Source organism: Culicoides brevitarsis, chromosome 3 (genome assembly GCF_036172545.1).
Source record: "Culicoides brevitarsis isolate CSIRO-B50_1 chromosome 3, AGI_CSIRO_Cbre_v1, whole genome shotgun sequence".
NCBI lineage: Eukaryota > Metazoa > Arthropoda > Insecta > Diptera > Ceratopogonidae > Culicoides > Culicoides brevitarsis.
In genome coordinates this window covers 21257722-21280249 of record NC_087087.1, presented here as the reverse complement: position 1 = coordinate 21280249, position 22528 = coordinate 21257722, and the positions used below count along the sequence as shown (strand labels likewise).

At 27.0% G+C, this 22528-nt stretch overlaps 3 protein-coding genes across 5 annotated transcripts; 1 reads left to right on the top strand and 2 right to left on the bottom strand.

Moving 5' to 3' along the window:
- Nucleotides 1-2377: 2377 nt before the first annotated feature.
- On the bottom strand, nucleotides 2378-4463 carry LOC134835697 (glutamyl-tRNA(Gln) amidotransferase subunit A, mitochondrial). 2 transcript variants are annotated; one of them, XM_063850621.1, is made up of 7 exons: nucleotides 4439-4457; nucleotides 4210-4333; nucleotides 4038-4145; nucleotides 3874-3977; nucleotides 3773-3797; nucleotides 2913-3721; nucleotides 2378-2850 (listed from the first exon to the last, which is right to left on the bottom strand). In XM_063850621.1, the coding sequence occupies exons 3-7, from the start codon at nucleotides 4142-4144 to the stop codon at nucleotides 2690-2692; spliced, it is 1206 nt and encodes a 401-aa protein (XP_063706691.1). In that variant the 5' UTR covers nucleotide 4145; nucleotides 4210-4333; nucleotides 4439-4457; the 3' UTR covers nucleotides 2378-2689. The 2 variants fall into 2 exon arrangements, with proteins under 2 accessions (XP_063706691.1, XP_063706690.1); XM_063850620.1 differs by having other exon boundaries at nucleotides 4210-4463.
- Nucleotides 4464-4783: 320 nt separating this feature from the next.
- On the top strand, nucleotides 4784-6326 carry LOC134835699 (ras-related protein Rab-7a). Of its 2 annotated transcripts, none has more exons than XM_063850622.1 (5): nucleotides 4784-4959; nucleotides 5084-5305; nucleotides 5583-5780; nucleotides 5871-6008; nucleotides 6074-6326. In XM_063850622.1, exons 2-5 carry the CDS (start codon nucleotides 5105-5107, stop codon nucleotides 6158-6160), a joined length of 624 nt encoding a protein of 207 aa, XP_063706692.1. In that variant the 5' UTR covers nucleotides 4784-4959; nucleotides 5084-5104; the 3' UTR covers nucleotides 6161-6326. The 2 variants fall into 2 exon arrangements, with proteins under 2 accessions (XP_063706692.1, XP_063706693.1); XM_063850623.1 differs by having other exon boundaries at nucleotides 4784-4963.
- A 3054-nt stretch (nucleotides 6327-9380) lies between these two features.
- Nucleotides 9381-11214, bottom strand: LOC134835128 (homeotic protein empty spiracles-like). Its single transcript, XM_063849995.1, has 4 exons — nucleotides 11123-11214; nucleotides 10461-11047; nucleotides 9699-9856; nucleotides 9381-9635 (listed from the first exon to the last, which is right to left on the bottom strand). The coding sequence occupies exons 1-4, from the start codon at nucleotides 11191-11193 to the stop codon at nucleotides 9459-9461; spliced, it is 993 nt and encodes a 330-aa protein (XP_063706065.1). The 5' UTR covers nucleotides 11194-11214; the 3' UTR covers nucleotides 9381-9458.
- Nucleotides 11215-22528: the final 11314 nt, after the last annotated feature.

Below are 22528 nucleotides of genomic sequence, written 5' to 3'. Positions count from 1 at the left end.
ACGGTCATTTGAGGACATTATATTAATAAAAAAAATCATCAATTGTATTAGAAATTTTGATAACCTAGCTGTATTTATATATGTTCTATTTATAATTAAAAAAATAAATATTTCTATTTTCAATTTGAATATATAATCTATGATTTGATTGACTTTTAAAAGCGATCTTAAAATCACTGCTTTTTGTGACAAAATTATGAAACTTATCTAATTAAAAGAAAATTCTAAATATTTTCTAACAATATTCAAAAATCTGTTTTCATGAGGAAAGTTTGTGTTTTGATACTTCCTTTGGATTTTTCTTTAAGAAGTCAAAAAAAATCTGAAGAATAATAAAAATTAAAAATTTTATCCCTCCCAAATTTATGCTCTCATGTTTCTCAGCGTGTCTCGCGTTGTCTTGCCAATATGAAGATTTGCGAGACATGGATTATTAAAATGTACCCTGTGTTTGGGCCCGATCTCTTCTGTTGACTTGGACATTTCGAAATTTATGACCTTTTAAAGTTTTAAAGGATTTTCATTAACATTTTTCACGTATGAGTTGCATTACAATTTCAAAATTTCGGCTGTTTTGTTCTAAAAACAGGTAATGGTGCATTCCATTCTAAAAAATACCAAAATCCCGGATTGACTTTTCTCATAAAACAGTAACAGAAATAAAAAAAACTGAATAGTTTATCGTGATGTCCATCAAAAAAGGAGACACTTTTGCTTTGGCGAAAGTGTTTTCTCCTTATTTTTAAAAATTTTATGATAGTTTTAAAAAATTTTTATTGCAAAATATGGGAAAAATTCACGTAGCGAAAAAAAGGTCAAAATTTCAAGTTTTGAATTTCAAAATTTTTGTTCACCAGGATTGTTTGTCGTCTCGAGTACATCAATTTTTACCATGAAACTTATGTTCGGAAATGTACCATTTGATCAGCAAACCCAAAATTGTGATTTTTTTAGCGTTTTTAAAAAAATGTGAGTCATTGATAAAATTTTTTAAAATAAGTCGAAAATAAATGTTGTTTCAGCAAAAGTTTCTTATTTTCGGATGGACATAACGATGAGAAATTAAAAAGTGTACTTTTATAGGTGTTGAGATATTTGAGCGACGATCAGCTGACTGATAGTACGTAGTAGTAATCTACTACGTACTAAGTCAGTCGCTTTCGCACCTTGTCCCGTTCTACATGTTATAAAGTCGAAATAAAGTTCATCATAAGTTAAATAATTGTTGTATCATTCCGCGGAATTAATTAGAAAATCAATAATAGGTAAATTTAAAATTCAGGATTTTGGTATTTTTTAGAATGGAAACCTCCTAATATAGTAAAATATGACAAATAAACATGAGTCATACTGTAAAACGCGCAGAATGAAGATATTGGAACAGTTTTAGAGCAAAATGTATAGAAATATTGCAAAAACTAGAAATATGCTTTTGAAGCTATAGCCAACTATATATGTACCTTATATGTATGACAGGTTATTGTATAACTTGTATAAAAGTATTTTTACCGCATTTCGAAGAAAAAATGCGGTATTAAACTCGACTTCTCATGTGTTTGTATGTGTGTCACCTATGCCCCAAAGTTTTTGTTAGTAATTCTTAGTTTTGAGGACCCTGAAGGTATGTGGGCATTCCCTTGGGTTGTGAGCTGTAAGGAATTGTGAGAGATCCATGAGGAGTACAAAAAAAGCGTAGGTGTGTAACATCGAAATGCGGTATAGTATGTCATTCATTAGACGATTACTTTTTCTACTTTTCTTTTTATTTAGGTAAATGTTGCAATTTTTTTAGAAGAAGAGCTTTAGATATTTAGTAGAAATATTAGTAGTAGTAGACAGTACTAGTAGTAAACAAAACATGTTGAAATTTTTAAATGTAAAAACAATAATTTATTTGGTATTTATTTACCTACAGATATATTCTTTATGTGCGACGTGGTATGCACATTTAACATCACTTATTTAAAAGGGGATATTGCTTACATTTCGAGTGCAAATATTTATTTATTAAAGAAAAAATAAATCGAAAGTTAAAAATGACAATTTTGCTTTGGATATCCGCTATTTGTTTCTTGCGGCCAAAAGTCGAATTGTTTGTAAAGGTGAGCTAATAACATAATTGTATTACATGCTAAATGTAATCAAAAAACATGTATTCAATATTCAGGAATCAAGGAGGTTATTTCATAGCGGAAAACAAAATGACGAAATAAGGAAATTAAAAAAAGAATTAGCCAGCATTTCAATTACCTCAGATTACACTAAATACGTGAAAACGGAGAGGAAAATATTGGCTCTGGAATCATCTCAATCTAGGAGTAATATTTTTTCTAAAACATATATGGCTCAAAAAATAATAACATTTTTCTTAAGGTCAGTACTAATTTTATGCGAAGATAATTAGTCGAAATAATATATTTTATTTCAGCATACTTTTAGCTATATTATCGATTATACATAGAAATGAGGTAGCAATTCTTTTCGAAGGGAGGTATAATTTTTCAATTTTTGGAAAACTAAGTTCATTTCCCACTGGTTGCACCAATTCTGTGTCAATAGTATTATGGACAGTCGTTAATAATTACTCGGCAAAATTAATTTATCAAATGACTGGATAATTGAAATAAAATATAATATAAAATTTTCCTACTCAACAATATTTTAATAGGGAATATATTAACTCTATTTTTTATGATATTAATTTGTAATGCTTCTTGAAGTCGAAGTAAGTTTCAATCCAGCTAGAAAATTGAAATAATTCTTCTTCGCAATACTTAGGTCCAATAATTTGTAAACTGATGGGTAGACCGTCCTTAGATATATTAATTGGTAAAGATATTGCTGGTAGACCTAGAAGAATAGATTGTATCATGTTTTTTTTAAATTCAGAACAGGTATATTCATTTTCTTACCAGCCATGTTGCTTGGCTGTGTGAAAATATCTTGTAAGGCACACTGATCTCGGTTTTTATATTTGCTAAATTCCAAATGAGACGGAGCGGTTGTCAAAGTAACAGGCGAAAGTATGAAGTCGACTGAATCGAGCCCATTAAAAGCTTTTTCAAAGTCATTAGAAATTAAACGACGTACTTTAAGAGCTTTAACAAAATATTTTTCATAATTTTTTTTCAATAAAAAAAAGTTACCCGCCAATATTCTATTTTTAACCACAGCATTGAAGCCAACCTGTCTAGTCTTAGCATACATTGCTTCGGTGCTCTTTTTGATGTCCTTGCGTAGCCCGTATTTTAATCCGTCATAACGGGCCATATTGCTTACAACCTCACATTGATTCAAAATGGAATATACGAATATTGAAGAAAGAGTATTTGGCAATGAAATATCAATAACTTTCGCTCCATGTCTCTCTAATACATCAGCAAGGTGTATCCAAGTTTTTTTTATCTCATCTGATAGTCCGTGACAAAAATATTCTTTAGGTATACCAATAACAGCCTTTTTTAAATTAAATGGTTTTCTATTTCGATCTCGATACCCCGTTAATATATTTGTAGAATCTTGTTCATCTTCAAATTTTAATAAATTATACACCTTTGCACATAAGTCAACATTTCTGGTCAGGATTCCAGGAACATCCATAGAGTTCACTAACGAGATTAAACCAAACCTTGATAATGTCATGTATGTCGGTTTAAAACCGACAACTCCGTTATAGGATGCCGGATTTCTAGTTGAGCCTCCTGTATCTGATCCTAAGCCACTAAATACAAAAACGATAATTTTATTTGTAAGCCAAGAAAACAAATCTTACATCGAAGCTACTCCTGAGGCAACAGCTTGTTTTTAAAACATTAGAAATAAATAAAATGTTTGAATTTGTTTTTACTCTTACGTATTGAATTATAAACATACCAGCAGCACTTCCTCCACTAGAACCACCAGCTATTTTCCATCTCTTTTCGTCAAACCCCCATGGATTTTTTACAGGACCAAAGTAAGAATCACAACTTCCAGACCTTTCATCAAAAAATTCGTTTGATATACGCATTTTTCACCATGACATTAGAAGATCTTACCCCATTCCAAATTCATCCAAGTTTGTTTTTCCAATAAAGAGAGAACCAGCTTCATGAAGCTTTCGGACTACAGTTGCATCATAGTTAGGGACAAAAGATTTTAGCATACTATTCAAAAAAAGCTGTTAAAGTATAGTATTTCAAAAAATAAATCCCCTATCTCTTATATTACTTTGATCCGCATGTCGTTTGTATTCCTGTGGTGCAAAAGTTATCTTTTACACAGAAAGTTGTGCCATGTAAGGGCAAAGTAGATTTCTTATTGATTTTACGTTCATCAATTTTATCAATATCTACTAGACAAGTAAAGGCATTAAGCTTTTTAGTACGATTTATATTCAAAATCAATGCCGTTTTATTCATTGTTTGTTTTTATTATTCTTTTGTTTTCCGAAACTTACTTTTTACCTATATTATTTAGATGCACACTTTGTAGAGTCTCAAAATTATAAAGTAAATATTCACGTAAACAAACGCCTCGCAAACCCTTAAAGATGTGTATTATATTAAATAATTAACATGACTAAAAATATTCACATTTGCCAATAAACAGATGCATGGCTCCAACGTAAATCTTAATATCCTAGTAATCCTAACAATATCCTAATTAATCCTAATAATATCCTAACAATGTTAAATAGGTAATAAAAACTACTTAGAGAAGAAATTTTAAATCATGACACATCTCACACGCACACTGATATTGAGGGTATCATGATTCCTCAAGGGCTAACGCCTCATTATACGTTTCACGAATTGCATAGTTTCTCATCAAACCTCACAAAGGACAATTATTTAAAAATATTACATTTTTAAGTAACTTTTTCTGATTAAAACTTAAAAATTTCGTTTGTATATCTACAAATTTAAGTTGTTTTGATTTAAACTGAAGTTTTAGACCAGTAAAAGTACCCCAAAGTTCGTAAGTAAGACTTCTCTTTGTCTCACATTAAATAACTACGTAGATAACTATGTAAGCGTATCAATAGTTTCATACAAATTTTTTATTATTTTTAATAAATATTTGTTGCATTTTCCTAAAATAGATACATAATAAACAACAAAAAATGTCTACGCGCAAAAAGGTTTTACTCAAAGTAATAATTTTGGGTGATAGCAGCGTTGGAAAAACTTCGTTAATGAACCAGTATGTTAATAAAAGATTTTCTAATCAATACAAGGCTACAATAGGGGCAGATTTTTTAACAAAAGAAGTTGTAATAGATGATCGTGTTGTCACCATGCAAATTTGGGATACTGCTGGGCAGGTATGTTTTATGGTTTTTTTATACACTTAAGTATATAGTTTGGTTTTTTTTCTAAATATAAATAATACTATTCAATTTTTGCTTAATTGGATTATTTACATGATATAGTAGAGTACATGATATAATAAACATACACTGTTTAAATCACTTGCATATATATTTCCATATACCATCTGAACATAATTTTGGAATAAAAATCAAACACTAATCCTCAAAGTTCATTTTTTATTCTAAGATAAAAATATTTCAAAACATATACATACTCGTTTTTTCGCAGGAGAGATTTCAATCACTTGGTGTCGCATTTTATCGTGGAGCAGATTGTTGCGTTTTGGTATTCGATACAACAGCCCCGAATACTTTTAAGAACTTAGATTCTTGGCGAGACGAATTTTTGATTCAAGCTAGCCCACGTGACATGGAACACTTTCCTTTTGTTGTATTAGGAAACAAAATTGACTTGGAAAACAAAGCGGTAAGCAGAATTCAAATATTTCCAAATATACCCATTTTAAATAAAGATCTAGTGGTAAAAGAATAATTAAAAATTACTTTTAAACATCAGGTGTCTACTAAAAGAGCGCAGCAATGGTGTCAATCGAAAAATGACATTCCGTATTTTGAAACCTCTGCGAAAGAAGGAATTAATGTTGACTTAGCCTTTCAAACAATCGCAAAGAACGCATTAGCACAAGAAAGTGACGTATGTTGAATATTATTTTTTTCCTCTTTTTTTCTATTTACTTTATTTTTTAAATTGTTTTTTAGGAAAACATTTATAGTGAGTTCCCGGATCCAATCAAATTAAATCCAACTGAGTCGAATGTTTCAAATGGAGATAACTGTTCATGCTAAATTAAGAAGATAAAAATAAAAATATAAAAAAAACATTTATTTTTTAACCTTTGTTTATTCATATGATATCATATCATTATTATTGTCTTAAAAAACTTTAAAAATTATATTTAAAAAGAATTGTAGATAATATTATTCAAAATATTTACTCATTATAAAAAATAAAGTACTATAAAAAAATTTTACCAAATTTTATTTTGTTTAGCAATCCGTGTTGTTCATGCTTATGATATTGACTTTTAGCTTAAAAATGTCGGAAAACATTTACAAAAACATACTTTAAATTATTTGAAATATTTTAAAATAATTTGAATCTTACCTTATTAATTTAAGTATGATATAAAAAGAAAGAGTTAAAACTACCTAATTTTCTTCCGAAGGTTAATACGGCAAACCAAACAATCATATGGGGTGCATTCCATTCTAAAATTGTAAATCGCGTTCCAAATCTACACAGTTTAGCAAGTTTACTAGGTATATTTATCTAATGAACGTTTTTCGTACTCAGACGATTTATGAAATGTCTCTATGACTTTTTTATTCGAAATGCGAAAAAACGTTTTTAAACCAAAAATTTTATTTTAACTAACTAGTTTTAGTTATATTATTTCTATTTCTAAATTTTTTATTGAATTTAATTATTACCTAAGGGTGGTCCAAAAATGTTTTCTGTTTCGCGTTACATTTTTGAAATAAAATACATAGGGATGTAGACATTTTATGTAGATTTTCGTTTTAAGTACTATTTCGTATGGAAAAGTAATAAAATTGTTCAATTTTGAAATATTTTCTAAGCTATTGTTATTGATATATTTTTTCTTTTCTAAAAATTATTTTGAAAAATTTTTCTAAAAAATAATTTTAAAATTCTTTGATCGTTATTTTTTCTAAAAAAAACTTAGCAAAGAGGTCCATATAATATGTTGGAAAAATTGACTAAACTTGCACTAATAACACTTTTTAATTGCACTTTGGACCTAAAAAAGTCACGTTACCGAAATTTTATTCTATTTTTTTCAATTGTGGGAAGTTTTAAGTTCGATTTTCTTTCAATTTTGATTTAAAATTTGAAAATAAAGACTTTCTCTATTTTTTCGATCATTTTGACCAAAAATTTTCACGTTTCACTAATCTTATTTTTCAAAAACGAATTATTACTTGTTACAAAAACTTATTAAATTGTTATGTGTTTAAAAACATTGATCGAAATTTTTAAGCCTTTAGGTGCTATAGTCATTTTAATCAAAATTTAGGAAATTTTAAAGCTCTGGAGATTAAATTGCTTTTAAGTTAATTGAATTTTTAAAATTAGTTAAAATAGTTAAAGAGAGCTGATAATGGCTCGCATGGCGGTCTCTCAAGGAGTCTTATTGTATTTCATACTGTGGAATCTTAAGCTTCCTCAGAAAACGGTGGAAATCGGGTCTTAGCTTTTTACCTGTAACGACCCAAAAAGGTTTCCAAAAGACTTTAATAAATTAAATTTTTTCATGATACTGAGTCTCGAATAAACGACCTTACGCTCGACAATCCGACCACTGACCTAAGCTGAATAATATTTTTACAGAATATGGAGTGAAGAGGGAATCTTATTCAATAAAATTTATGTGAAAAAGATGAGAAAGAAAAAGTTTTGATCAAATCTCTTGAATTTTTGTAGTTAAGAAACAAAATATATATTTTTCTTAGCCTAAATAAGATAATAATTTTTATTGATTTCAATTTTATTTAATGAGTCTTGTAAAATTTTATGAACGAGAAAAAGTTAGCGCACCATTGACTGATTTTATAATATTTAGCAAACGATTTAACTTTGAACTGAGTTAAAATAAACGCCTCTACCTGTATGGAGAATTCACCAAATAACTTACAAAACAAGTATAAGAATAATAACATGCTGCAAGCAATGTTTTTAACTAAACTGCAAATTAGCAGTCGATTCAACAGCAAACAAATAACTATTATTATTAAATACATGATATGTTAGTTCGTGATTTTCTATGCTTCTTAAAAGAATTTTTCGTTAGAAATATTTAGCTCATCTTAATAAGCTCATGGCTTGTCAAAAGATTATGTTTATAGTAAGTTTTGAGCATACAAGTTTGTTTTTTGTTTATCATATAGAAAGAATAAATTTGAGTTTTAATTTCATTTACTTAAAATAACTTAAACTTGCATTTAATACTTTACTAAATGTAACTTTTAATTTTTTTGTTTAACTATAAATATATTGAATCAGGTTTTAATTTCATTATATAAATTTATTTAATTTTTATTTTATCAATCGTTTAAATGCAATTGAGGTACTATTAATTATTAAATATGTTACTGAGTTTTAAAAGTAAGTTGAATTGTTTTGCTTTTTGAATCAACTCTAAGTGCTGAATTCTTCACATTTTTTTTTCAATACAAATTTTCCGTTCTTTTGTTATTGAGGTGTCAACAGATAAAAACTCAATTGTCATTTCGGCAATTTTTCAAAGAATTCTTTCAACTTTTACACGTGTTTTTGCCCAAGCCATTTAAAATTTATTTACAAATTTCCGCACATTTGATGTACCAAAAAAGGAAAAAAATTATAAATTTTATTGTATGAAGGAACAATTCAAAACCCATTAGCAAAAGAGAACAATAGAATTAATTTGAAAATCTGATTTAAAAATGTTTTTTTGCCAATAGGAGCAATCCATCGAAACTGTGATTCGCATATTTGCAAACAAAACACCAAAATAAAGGAACAAAAATTGGATAATTTTAAACTTTAGGATACGTGAAATTTGACATATCAAAAAACTTGTTAACATATTGTTTTCATTTTTGTAAATTTTCAAATATTTTATAGCAATGAATGGATTTTAGACGTTTTTTAATATCTGAATACATGAAAGTGATCAATATTGTTGATGATAATTAATTTTTACTTACCTTTGTAGTTTACTTAAATACATAAAAAACAAAAGTTATTTACTGTTTATCATGATTGAAAATTTGGCACGAAACATTTTTTTATTTATAATTAATACCACTGTTTTTACTATGTATTTTTACACTATTTTTTTTTTAAATTTTATCATACAATTATTAATAATTTTAATTTTAATAGATTTAACTTACTATTTAACATGCTATTCATGTCTTAGATTCTTGTTTCTAAATGCAAAAACACTAATCAACACTAAATAAAATAAGTGAATATATTTTTTTTTTATTTTATCAACTTTTTATAAATGTAAAAAATAAATGTTGACCAATTTAATTAATAAATACGAGTTTTGGTAGGAAAACTATACCTTGAATCTCATTGATCTTCTTCAATTTCATCATCACTAGGATATTCATCCATTTCCATATCTATTAACTCATCTTCATCACAGCTCAGAGGACTACTGTTTCTCTGGTGGCTGCCCGATTTTGAATCTTCTTCTTGTTGCATTCTTTTATGTTTTGTTCTTCTGTTTTGAAACCACACTTTAACCTTTAAATTAAATTTAATAAATATTCAAATTGGACAATTGAAAATGTAATATTTTTAACTAACCTGAGTTTCAGATAGACTTAATTGTTGTGCCAATGTCTTTCTTTCTGCCCCAACTACATAATGATTATTTTCAAATGCATGCTCAAGCTTCAAAAGCTGTGACGGTGAAAAGGCTGTACGAATACGTTTTGGTTTTCGAAAAGGTTGCAATAGAAAGTCTAAAAGTGAGAATAAAATCAAACAAAAATTCATAGATTTAGAATAATCTTATATTAAAATATTCATGCAGTTTTATATTTAAAATTTAAATCAATATTATAATTATCTTGTGATTAAAAATTTTCCTGTTGTAAATACTAAATAAAAGATTTTAAATTGAACGTTTAAGAGATAATTTCAGATTTTCAAAAATCGTTTTTCAATAAAAAAAAATAAATAAAATATAAATATGTTTTTAAAATAAAAATTTTTTAATAAATATTATTTTATTTTAATATTTAGGCCTCTCCAAATTTTTTTCGGCCTTTTTATCCCAAAAACATGTGGGGATGTGGGGTCTAATAAATATTTCAGATGTTTTTACATTGAGACTTTAAAGTTAAAAATAAAAAAAAATATTTTGAAAATTCGTGTTAAAATAAGTTTAAATGCAATTTTCAATACAAAAAAGTTTGAAAATTGAAAATATTATAAAATAATTTTGAAAAATATGAAAAAAGACGAAAATGGAGAATAGGACAAAAAAAATTGGACCGGTCGTATTTATAGTTAATTTTTAAATTTAAGTTTTATAAATATAAATCGAATTTAGAATTCACTTACTTCCTGGAAATCGGTGGGGAAAAATTCGACCATGCCTGCTTAACAGCCATGGATACAAAGGATAACTATCTCTTGTTAAATTTGAATTGTGTAAATGAGTTACGTGCTGAGGTACTGTTGGGGAGAATGCTTGGCTGGCTAGAGCTGCAGCAGTGAATTGTGCTGCTATAAAGTGTGGACTGTGCGGTGGAACAATATCTGATGAGTGCATATAAGGTGCAATTGGTTTGAAGTCGTTTACATTTGGCACAGTTTGAGGTAACGGTCTTATTAAGCCAGCAGGAATACCCGGAACAATAATGGGAGCTGATGTCGGGGAGCATGATGGTGAATGCAATTTTCGAGTCTTTGTAGCTTCACTTAAATCGTTCTCTTGCATTGGCGACGGACTTCTATTAATGATATCGGTTTTTGAATGAGAGTCATGTTTTGTTTGATATTGTAAAGTTTTGCTATTTTCATTGCTTGTCGACTGGTAATTTGCTGGTGGAGACACGCTTTCATAGCTTGATAGTCTATTATATAATTCGTCAGGAGATCCAATTCGGAGTGCCTTTTGTATGTCAGATGCGAATATCTGAGGATTTATATGATCAGTGTTTTGACTACATTCACTGTTTGGGCTTGAGGAACGATTAACTTCCGAGTCTATGGAAACTTTTTTTGGAAAACGATTTCCAACAATAGAGTCTATACTAAAACCAATTTTGGGCTTTGACGTAGGCATGGCCATTACTGTTGTCGGAGCCAGAGGCATAATTTATCATTACATCTGAATTTTTCACATTCACTTCCACTAATCACTTCTGGTTTAACTAATTTTATTTTGTTCGATTAAGAATTTCACATATTCTCCGTCGGATATTAGAAGATATTTCAGAATTTTTGCATTAATATTGTTTAATATATGTATTTATATATATATTATTTTTTTGTCCAATTAAGTAAGTTATCACTTGCGTATGTTTATTAATAATTAGTACAAAGTTTTAATTGAGCAATTATTTTTTTTTTTTACAACGTACATATTACACAATCCAATGATACGATAACTGACTCCTACGACGGTTTCACACTAAATAAAACGAAATCTTCTTCTTTCCTTAACGCAGCTGCTTGCTGTCGAGTGCAAAGAGGGCGGTGCTTCAGCATATTTAATTTAGTACTGCGTTGAAATGTAAAGATTGATTCTTGGTGTTTTAATCAAAAGTTGTTTATTTTTGTACTTTAAATATTAATCAGATTTTCCACGCATGTTCAAAAAAGTAACGCCCTATTTTTACAAGTTTTGATTGGATGAAACTATTTAAATGGTTGAGATATCAAAACTCCAAACGCAGACTTAATGGAAGCTACTTATTTTATTTTATTGAATCTTTCGCAAGTTTGCTTTGAGCTTATAGCCTTATAATGTAATTATTTTGCGTTATTTACTTTAATTTTCTCTTACAAATTTATATGATATGATTTGTTAATAACATCAGTTTTAGATACTCGTTTAACAAGCTTCGGTAAATTACATTTTGAGCGAGAATATCAATTAATATTACTTATACCAATTCAAATATGTCATCTTTATTTATTTTATTTTATTTTATTTATTTTTGATAATTTAAAAAAAAATCAATTTTAAAAGTAGGTACATATAGAACAATTGACTTTTCAAAAAACTATAAGATTTTCTATTCTTTCTTTCGACGTCTTTCAATCAATATCATTAAGAAACAAAAAGAAAATAAAACCATAAAGATGTTTGCTTTTACACTTTAATAAGCATATAATCTTTTTTTACATTATAATTACTTATGATTTATTGCCTGAGTTGATCTTTTTATGTTCCTTTTTCTGTGAAGAATATATATGAATGTATATTGTGTATGCTATATGTTCGAAATATTTTCAAATAAATAAACGTACCTAAAGGCAACTGAAAACCAAACAAAAAGTTGAAAATAAATTTAAAGGTGATTAAATTACACTTTTTTATTCCAAACTCTTAAATAAGTATTTTCAATAATTGTAAAATGTATTTTAAAATAAATTGTTTATTTTAGCAAATACTACGTAAAGCATTCTAATTCTGCCTTTGGTATTAATTGAAAGCTTCTCATATATAAAAAAAATAAGAATACCATATAGAAGCTTTATTTAATTGGTTTTGCGAGATTCGTTTTTACTTGATCAAACTTCGATTTCAGGACACTTTGGTTGTAAATGCGACAAAAAACTTGTTTTATGGTAAAAAATAATTCGAGACGTGAAAGAAAAATGTTTAAAAAAATTTTCCAAACTTCTGAATGACCTATTTCATGGTCGAAATTTTTGGATTTGGTATTTTTGTTCAGATCATTTATAATTTATGTTCATATTATGAGAACATGTGACACCAACTTTAAACCATGGGCTCTTGATACATTTATTTTATTTTTATCAAATAAGTTAAACAAACTCCTCCCTTGTGCAAGAAAGTTTTAGAAATAATTCAAATACCATTACTTTAACAATTTAACTGAAGATTCAGTTGTTAATTAAGTGATGTCATTTAAGTTGAATTCAAATTTCCCAGAAAATGAAGTATGTATCGGTTAAAAAAGTTGCCGATTTTATGAGTAAAACAACGAAATTTAAATGCATGAACTGTTTTACAGCCAAGGGGAAAATCCACCCCATAATGATGATTTGATAATTTGATTTATGAGAGTGAAAATTTGTTATAACATAATCGACTGTTCATTTTATTTCTATATGTACCATCCATTATTTTTGATACGACGACAATAATGTTGATCCCTTCCCAAGGGTTACAAAACACAATAAGCGAATCAGATCCCTATCAAATAACTGTAAATAAAATGATTGAGTTGTTAACCAGATAAATGTATTTAATACAAGAACAAAATTTTTAAAGGAAAAAACAAATTGGTAAAATGAGGGTAAAAGTAGTTCATTATATACAACTATTAACTCCGGTTATATTATTAAAAGGGAGTTTCTATTTTGTGATGTTGAATCATAGAGCAAATGAATTTTTGATAAGTGATTTGTAATTATCTTGTTTAAAAAATAAGTGGAAATGTATTTGATTTTAACGACCATACAATAAGATATAAATAAGATAAACCAAAAACCATGGGCTCAAATCAATGGAAAAGTGTTAAAAAATGGCCGAGGAAATACAAAATAAATAATTATAATGAATAATGATAATGAAGAAAATTCGAACAAATTAAAGAAAACATTTTTATTAAATCTTAAGACATTAACTTGCAATTTTAAGAAATACTTCATAGTATTTTAGTTCCAAATACATTAGGTAGCAAGATAGTTGGCTAGTAACGACGATTCTTGCATTTATAGAAGCCATTCTTGAAACATTATTATTGACGAAAATTAAGAATAAGACATGATAAATTTTGAAAAATGTACTTGAAAATTTTAGAGTAAAAAATAAATATGTTTTCTTATGACGCCATTCCACAGCTTTGCGAAGTTTGTAGTTGTTAAAATATTCAGAAAGGAGTCAGAAAAGTTTTTCATGATTTCGAGTCACGAACCGACGATCTTACGCTCATCAGTCCGATAGGCTAACCACTGTATTAAGCTCCCTAACTCCTTTTAGATTATTTTGGACCTTAAAAAGTAAAGGGTGGGAGTAATGAATAATTATAATGGAATATTAATGATTTTTCCATGTTTTTCACTATTTTTTAAGAGCTTCAATATTTTATAGAGTATTTTAAAAATATTTTAGATCTTTTATTTTAACTTTTATTTGAACAAATTTTTGTAAAAAAAATCAAAAATTTTCTAACGACTTGATTGAAATTTAAATATTTCTGTCAAAGTTCAAAATATGATTTTTTTAATTTTTCTTCTGTAAATTTTAGTCTATTCCTTTGAAAAATAGCAAAATATAAATAAATAACAAAAATTATAAATATAAACCCAGGCGAGATCGTTTCAGTTATGAATTAGGAAAATTACTCATGAATTCATATTACCACGGTAATAACGTTCATACCCGAATTTTGAATTATGAATGCATTATGAACACTACAGCGTGTACATAAATTTGTACGTGTATAGGAGAGAATTATGAACGTTCATAATTTTCATAATGCGATTTCGTGTGATTCATTATTATTATTATTATCGTATGACTTTATTATCAAATTTTTTCAAATGAAATTTAAAATTTTAAATTTGGGTTTGCCAACCATAGTAAGGCTTCTTCGGAGATGTTGTGAAGTTCTAGTTTTGTCCCGTTAAAGCGAGTTAATGAGCATTCAAAAATTAAATGATCCATTGTTTGTATTATTCCGCATTCGCAACTTCCATTATCTGCCATTCCCCATTTATTTAAAAGATATTTACATCTTCCATGATTACTTCTGACACGGTTCAATTTCACCCAAGATTCACGATTGATGTCAAATCCTGCAAGTTTTTTATTTGGATTAAGCTTTTATTTATAATGTCGCATTTTTCCCATTCGGTAATCCATTCTATTGTTGGGTTAAAGATTTGTTTTTCAAATGACCATGGGGGTTTTCTTTTTAATCTTGTATCAGGTAGATTTTGACGGAAATTATATAGAAGTGAATTCTTATTTCTTTCACATTTAGCATATAATTTGTTTATTGCAACTTGTCTTCTGATTTTTGCTGGAACAATGTTAGCCATAACAGGAAGCCAAGGAAGCGGAGTAGATTTCATAGATCCTGATATTATTCTCAACGCCTTGTTCAATTGGATGTCAATTTTTGGTATATGACAGCTATTAATGTAAATTGGACAAGAAAATTCTGCTGTAGAGTAAACAAGAGACATGATATGACTCAATAGTGCAAACAATGATTCAGTGAAGTTTGAAATTTTCTGAACGACTTTTGTAAAATCTTAATATTACTTTCTATAAAAAAGAGTAAGATACGGAAAAAAATAGTTCAAAATATTAATAAATTATGGAAACTAAAAAATTTTAGTACGTATGAAGTATATATTACACTGTTCCACAAACCCGGAAAGTGTGTCTATCAGCAACCGGACCAATTTTATTTGAAAGTACGCTAAAAATGATGAATTTCCTCATTTTTAGATTTTCTGTATCGGGTCAGGGAGTTTTTCTATGTAAAATTAGATTTTGTATGAAAACAAGCCAAAACGTGATTTTCGACCTTCTTTTCATACCTTATGCTGCCTAAAATCCAAAAGTGTTGGAACAAAAGTTTTAGTTTTTGAGCCATATAATAGGATACAATGGAAATTTGAAGTTTGAAAAAATTTGCATTTTTTAATATAGACGTTGGAGGAACGATTTTTTTCAAGAAAATATACGATGCCTGTAATTACCGTTTTTGAAGTCGTAAAATGCTGTAACTTTGCAGGAGAGTTATTTTAGGTAGTTTAAGCCGATGTGCAAAGTTAGAGAAAGATTTCTTTGAAAAATTTGACATTTAGGGTGCTCAATAGTTGTTCAAGGTCCAAAATGGCGATAGCTGTAGAAAAGCTCCCTGATTCGATATGGAAAATCTAAAAATGAGGAAATTCATCATTTTTAGCGTACTTTCAAATACCGGACCGGTTGCTGATAGACGCACCTTCCGAGTTTGTGGAACAGTGTTATAGTATTTTTTGAAATTTTTAAATACTTACTTATAAATATTTAAAATTTATTTTTGGGAATTTTTACAATTACAAAATTTTGTAAAATAAATTTTAAATATGTGAGTGTTCAAGGGTTTGTCTTCCTTATTATTACGCTATTATGAATGTTATTATTACCGTTGAACATCATGAACGTTTATGAACAATATGAACGCAATTTCTACATAAATCTGTACTTTTATAATTCATAATGGTTATGAATTTTTTGTAATTTTTTGTAACCAATTTTGGATTTCTCTCCATGGATTTTTGTAAAAAGTTAGGTGGAAGGACATGTGAAACATTTTTGAAATTGCACTTGCCTAAGTTTATAAATAATGTTCTTTTTTCTAATTTTTTAAAAGCTTTTAAGTCTTATATTTCACTTTTTTAATGTTGCAATGTCAAAAATGACATCAACTAAGATAAATTTTTATTACCAAAACTTTAATGTTTTTGTCATTGTTTTAGAAATTTAGGTTTAAGTAACAAATTTTTAGTTTTTCTTAAATTATAATTTAAGATATGATATGATAGAAACAAAAATTGATTTAATGGCAATTGTCAACGTTTAACGTTCAAAAATGTAAAAAAAAGTAGCAAAAAAATTGAATAATTTTTATTTTTAATAATTATTAATTAGGGCGAATAAATTTAATATTCTCATTTTCAATGATTTTCGTGAGAAAAACAAGAAAATAAATAAATATTTTTAAATTTTTTGTTTTAATTTTTAACGTTTTTAGAAGTGAAGCATTAATTCTTAACATTTGATTAATTTTACTTTATATTATTTCCAAATTTGAACTCAAAAGTTGAGAAAAATAAAAAAAAATGTTTGGAAAAAGTTTATTTTGGTCACGTACCAAATTTAAAAAAAAAATCATCTAAATTTGAATCGGAAACATCTTTTTAACGCAAATTTCCTGTGTATGCAAAAAAATTGTTGTCTTATAAAACTCTTAAAATATAATTAAATCACTTTTTTTTATAAATTTTGATGTTCGTGAGTGACAAAATTATATATTTCAATGATTCGATCATGACTTAGCGCACAACTCGTTACAATCAACATAATTCAGGCCGCTCCAAATTTATTTCGAGCTTTTTGTCCCAGAATGACAAAAAAAAATCATAAAAATACCTGTCAAAAAAATTGGAAAAATTATTTTATTTATAACATTTTTAGAGAAGAAAACTTATTTTAAAATACTTTAAAAAGTTTTAAATATTGTAAAAAAGTTAGGTAAAATTTTTTTTGAAAAAATTTCAAAAAACAGTAATTTTAATTAAAATTTTCAACTTATTTTTTATTTTGCTTTATTGGATTTTCGACTTTTGGTCCATGGAATTTGGAGCAACCTAAGTAGTTTTTAGTTTAGTTTGTATCGTAATAACGTTGACTTCACAAAAATAAATTCAAAAATTAATTAGAGAAATTGCAGTAAATTTTGATGATCTGTAATCCTGCAAAAATAATGCCTCTTTATTTGATTTATCTTTAATCTGGGCCTCATTTATAAAAGTAATATTAAAAAGCATCTTCGCATATTGAGATACATAACGTATTACCCCATGTTGCGCCGCAAACACTTTAGAACCAAATGTTTTATTAATGTTGGTACAAAAACAACTTAATTTTTTTTTGTTTCAAAAATTTATTGAATAATTTGATTTTTTTTGATCAATAATATTAGAAAATGGATTTTCAAATATGGTTTATAAAAAATTATTTAAAAATATAAATTGTACAAAAATGTTTTAATAAATTTTTTTTTAACTAAATCAAAAACATATATGTATTTCTAAAAATGCTCTTCCATCTAAATAAGTCCTAAGAAAAGCAATGTCAATACGGATACAATCTGAATTCAATTTGTAAGCTATCTACCTTCTCGTTTGTTTTCGTTCAATTAACTCCACACAATATAAATTAATTGAATTGAATTATATTTATATTAAAGGTGTTAACAAAAACATCTTTCTCGTATGTTTACATTTTTTAATAGCACGTAACAAACGAAGAAGAAGAATTTAAAATAAACAGCAATAAAATTTGTAGGTAATAATTTATATGCTATATTAACATGAAAGGAATGTTTCTTCTCATTCTTCTCGTTATTATTATTTTATTGTTGCTTTTTACTGTCCATTTATAAAAACACGAGAAGAAAATTAAGGTAAGCAGATGTTAATCTTTTTGAATTATTGTTTCTGAAAATTATTTTTTTCTTATTACCTTTATTAGATGTTTTCTTATATTCTTCTTAGTATACCTTAAATTGATCGAATCATTAGTGGAGCACTGAAGCCCTTATTTATTAATAATTCAACTTGAAAAATGCGAGCTCAATTAGAAACACCATTAACTTTTTACTTTTGTACCGTACGATTTGGCTAAAGAAATTTAAAAATCTTAACTTAATCATGTATTCAAGTTCATCGTTTTTTAATATACTGATGATTTAAGGTTGATAAAATAATCATGATTCTGAAAATATGTTGTTTCACTCAACTAACGATGTTCGGCTATAATGGGTTAGTGTAAACATTGTGTTTATATTTTAGTGTCAGAATTCAACGCTTATTTAAGAGATTTAAAGATATCATTCATCAAAACAAATGAGAAATAACGTATAAGCGCGTAGTATATGATTTTTTTTTCTTATGAATAACATTTAATATATTTATTATCGTATTTTTACATTCTCAAAGTATAAACGAATCTGTCTGCTTTTATGAGGAATATCTAAATACGCTTAAATCCGTTGTTTTATAAATTACGTTCTAATTTACCAAAGGTTTAATTCAAATACCAACATGATTAAATGATGAATATTGAATATTGGAAATAACAAATTCTGTTAAGGAATAACTACACAGCACCTAATTTTATTTAAATTGGGCTAATAAATGTTCACAGACATATCATAAACAAATCATTTTCTTTATTTAACGATAAACCTTTAACAATATTCTTCGTAACACATATAGTATAGATGTTGTATAGATGTTCCATTTAAAAACATCTACCAAACATTTTATAGTGGATACCTGTTATAATTTAAACAAATTTAAATGTTAATCATGTAGGTTTTTAATATACATGTTCTTCTTGATAAAAAAAAAAGATATGCATGAGATGTATAATGTTTTTTTAATTTAGTGTATGTTTTTTCCACATTTAAAGGTGTGTTTTTATATCATCGTTTAAGCATTGATGGTTGATTATGTTATTAAAAAGAATTAATGAAATTAATTTTTGTTATGTGACAAGGTATTGACATTTTGAATTAGTTGATCACGTTTGTTTGTATGTTTGGACAACAAAAATTCGACGGACAACAGATCGTAAGTTCCGTTGTATCTACATAGTAAAAGGATTTTTGAAATTTTCAAAAGCTTTTAATTTTTTTTACAATATTAAATTTCAATTTTAGGCAAGTGCAAAAATGTTTCACATTACCACCCACCTAACTTTTTCCAAAAATTCCAAGGAGGGCATAATGGAGTAACGATAATGGTCATTTAAGTTTTTAACCTTCAAAACATACGAAAACTGATTAAAAATCATCAAAAAATGATTGAAATCTCTTTACTTTTACCATTGCATTTTTTTAAAGGCTTATACTAATTTTCACTGAAAAAAATTGAAAAATTAGTTTGAAATTTACCAAAAAATTTTAAATTTCAAAAAAGTCGTTGGAAAATTATTGAAATTTTTTCGTCATGTAAATTTGTTTAAATGTTGGAATAAAAGATTTAAAATGTATTTAAAATATTCTTTATTCATTTTAATAAAACTTTTTAAAAATGCTGAAAAAGATGGAAGAAATCATCAATATATTCTTTTTTATTATCATTTTTCATTGTACCTTCTTGCCTAATTTTATTTATATACATTTTAGTTTTATGTTTGATCCGTGTTAGGTAAGGTTAATGTTGCAATGCTCCGATCATGGCTTATTAGAATGCAAAGAAAACTGTTAAGAATGGGTATCCAAAAGGTAATTGAGGATCAAAACAAGGACTTCTACCTCGGTGATTCCAAAAATCTCGAACTCAAAAAGTTTACGCAATGAAAAAAGAAATACATACACGCCATTACAGGCTCAAATGAATTTACTTGCACAGTCTTGAAACTAAAGTTTTCTTAAAGATTGGAAAAAACTACTGGACAAAAGTTCTACTTTCATCTTCGTAAGTGTTAGCTGAGCTGAGATATTGAGGTCTGAAGTTTGTATGAAAATGGGCAAATTTTGGTACCCTTTAGCTTCGAGATACGGCATCAACCAGTCAGTTTTTTCTAAATATTCTCCGTTTTACGCAGTGCACATTAACAAATTATAGCTTGTTCGAAAGGTAAAAAAACAAGCAACTTAACGAAAGCTAAATATGGTCTTTAAATGTTAGGCTTTTCAGGCTTTTTAGGCTTCTAAAATATTTTTTATATAAAATTTTTCAAAAAATTTAATTTTTTATGATATTTTACGAAAAATTTTAGTTGTAAGCAAATAAAACACTTACGAAGATGAAAGTAGAACTTTTGTCCAGTAGTTTTTTCCAATCTTTAAGAAAAATATAGTTTTAAATTCAAATTCATTTGAGGCTGTAATGGCGTGAATATATAGCGCTTCTATATTTATATTCGATTGATATACCAATCAAACAATACTGTAAAAATTTTTTATGAACATGCGAAATAATAAAAAATCTGCCTAAAATTTCTTTCTTCAAAAATACCTATAATAAATACCAGAGCCAAAAGAAGTTCTGAATTAAACTTTGACTTAAAGAAACTTAAACGGCTTAGTTAAAATTTCAAAAAATTGTACTTGCATAGAAAATCAAGAAAGATTTTAATGATCTTTATTAATGAGTACCCAGTAAAGGGCAATATTTATGTCATAAATAAAGGAAAATTTTTGATTTGAAAGTAAGATTGATTAGTTAGTTATTTTCGATGAAGAGTTGCTTTGAAAAGCAAAAAAAAATGTTGAGTACGTAAAACGAAGTCTACTTAGGGGTAATACTGCTCTTTCAAAAAAAAATCAAAAGTTCTTTTTTGCTTAAAAGTTTTTCAGTAAAAAATTAATTAAAAAAAAAGGTAAACAAGGTAAAACAGAGCTTAAAGAGCCATCCATTCTATGTTTATGGACATGTTTATATATACGTAGAGGCTAAATGTTTCTCATCAGAAATTTTTTATTAAAAACGCAATTTTTTAATGCTCTGATCAATTTTTATATTATTTTTCCTGATGCTTTCTTTATGCTGTAATATCTATTTCCGACGAAAAATATTTAATAATATAAATATTTAATTAAATATTTATTTTACGAAAAATGAAACAACAAACACATCTAAAATTTGAGAAATATAATGTATGATGTACACATCAATGAATAACCGCAAAGAATTTCACAGTAACAGAGGTTTAATTTTATGTAACTACATAATATACATTAAGAAATTTGTCAACTATCTAAGCAGTAAAAAATAAAGTAATTTTATGGGTTACTTAAAGAACTGCCAGGGTGGTAAGTTGTTGGGCGTTACCTTTTTAAATGTTACCTCAAGATAATTTTTACTTATCTATTTTAAAACTAACAGATGTTTAAACAACCAAGAAGTCTATGCATAAATTACGAGTATGTATATAATTATTAAAAATTGTAACAAGGTTTCTTTTAAAGGAATATTTTCATATTAAATTAACAATTACGATTCTTTTGATACCAAAAAATCTAAGTATATATGACATAGTAACAATCATGACAGCTTCTTATTTAAACATACTTATAAGAACCTATAGTAAATTTCACAGTAATTTTAAAATTAATTTGGTTCTGACTCTTATAAAGTAAATAAAAATAACTATTAAGATATCCATCACATTGACGTTTTTCAATAACAGATCATTCAATAACAATTCATTTTGACTTTAAAGCAATTATGTTTGTGCATCATACACCTTCCCAAAAAAAACCAATAAAAACATTATTATAAATCTAAACATAAAAATTATATTTTATTTTTAACAAAGTATGACAAAGATTTTATTTTTTTGAACAATTGAAACACCCAATTTGCTTCTGTTCATCACATTATGTTTCTTTTATTTCTGGTTGTTGTGTTTACCTCAGTCTATTAAATGAAATTATTTTCTACTTCAAAATAAATTAACTTTCATTGTGTTCGTCAATAAGTCCTTTTTGTTAAAAACTATTCTCTATAGTCATTGTAACAATACATTGTTCTCCAGGTATATTGTTTGTTTTCTACGAAAGTCAGGCATATTTTCTAGTTTATTTTATTGTATTTAATCCTATTATGATGATCAAATTGAAAACACGTATACTTGACTTAATTTAAACCAATTAAGCTATTACAATGGCAGTGGCTATTATAAATGTTTTTCT

Coding starts and splice junctions, on each gene's coding strand:
- LOC134835697 (XM_063850620.1), bottom strand. CDS start 4,400: ATGAATAAAACGGCATTGATTTTGAATATAAATCGTACTAAAAAGCTT. Junction 4,146..4,209: donor CAAACGACATGCGGATCAAA/GTAATATAAGAG, acceptor TTTTTTGAATAG/TATGCTAAAATCTTTTGTCC. Junction 2,851..2,912: donor ACAGCCAAGCAACATGGCTG/GTAAGAAAATGA, acceptor CTATTCTTCTAG/GTCTACCAGCAATATCTTTA.
- LOC134835699 (XM_063850622.1), top strand. CDS start 5,105: ATGTCTACGCGCAAAAAGGTTTTACTCAAAGTAATAATTTTGGGTGAT. Junction 5,306..5,582: donor TTTGGGATACTGCTGGGCAG/GTATGTTTTATG, acceptor GTTTTTTCGCAG/GAGAGATTTCAATCACTTGG. Junction 5,781..5,870: donor TTGACTTGGAAAACAAAGCG/GTAAGCAGAATT, acceptor TTTAAACATCAG/GTGTCTACTAAAAGAGCGCA.
- LOC134835128 (XM_063849995.1), bottom strand. CDS start 11,193: ATGGCCATGCCTACGTCAAAGCCCAAAATTGGTTTTAGTATAGACTCT. Junction 11,048..11,122: donor GTTGGAAATCGTTTTCCAAA/AAAAGTTTCCAT, acceptor CACTGATCATAT/AAATCCTCAGATATTCGCAT. Junction 9,857..10,460: donor TCCCCACCGATTTCCAGGAA/GTAAGTGAATTC, acceptor TCTCACTTTTAG/ACTTTCTATTGCAACCTTTT.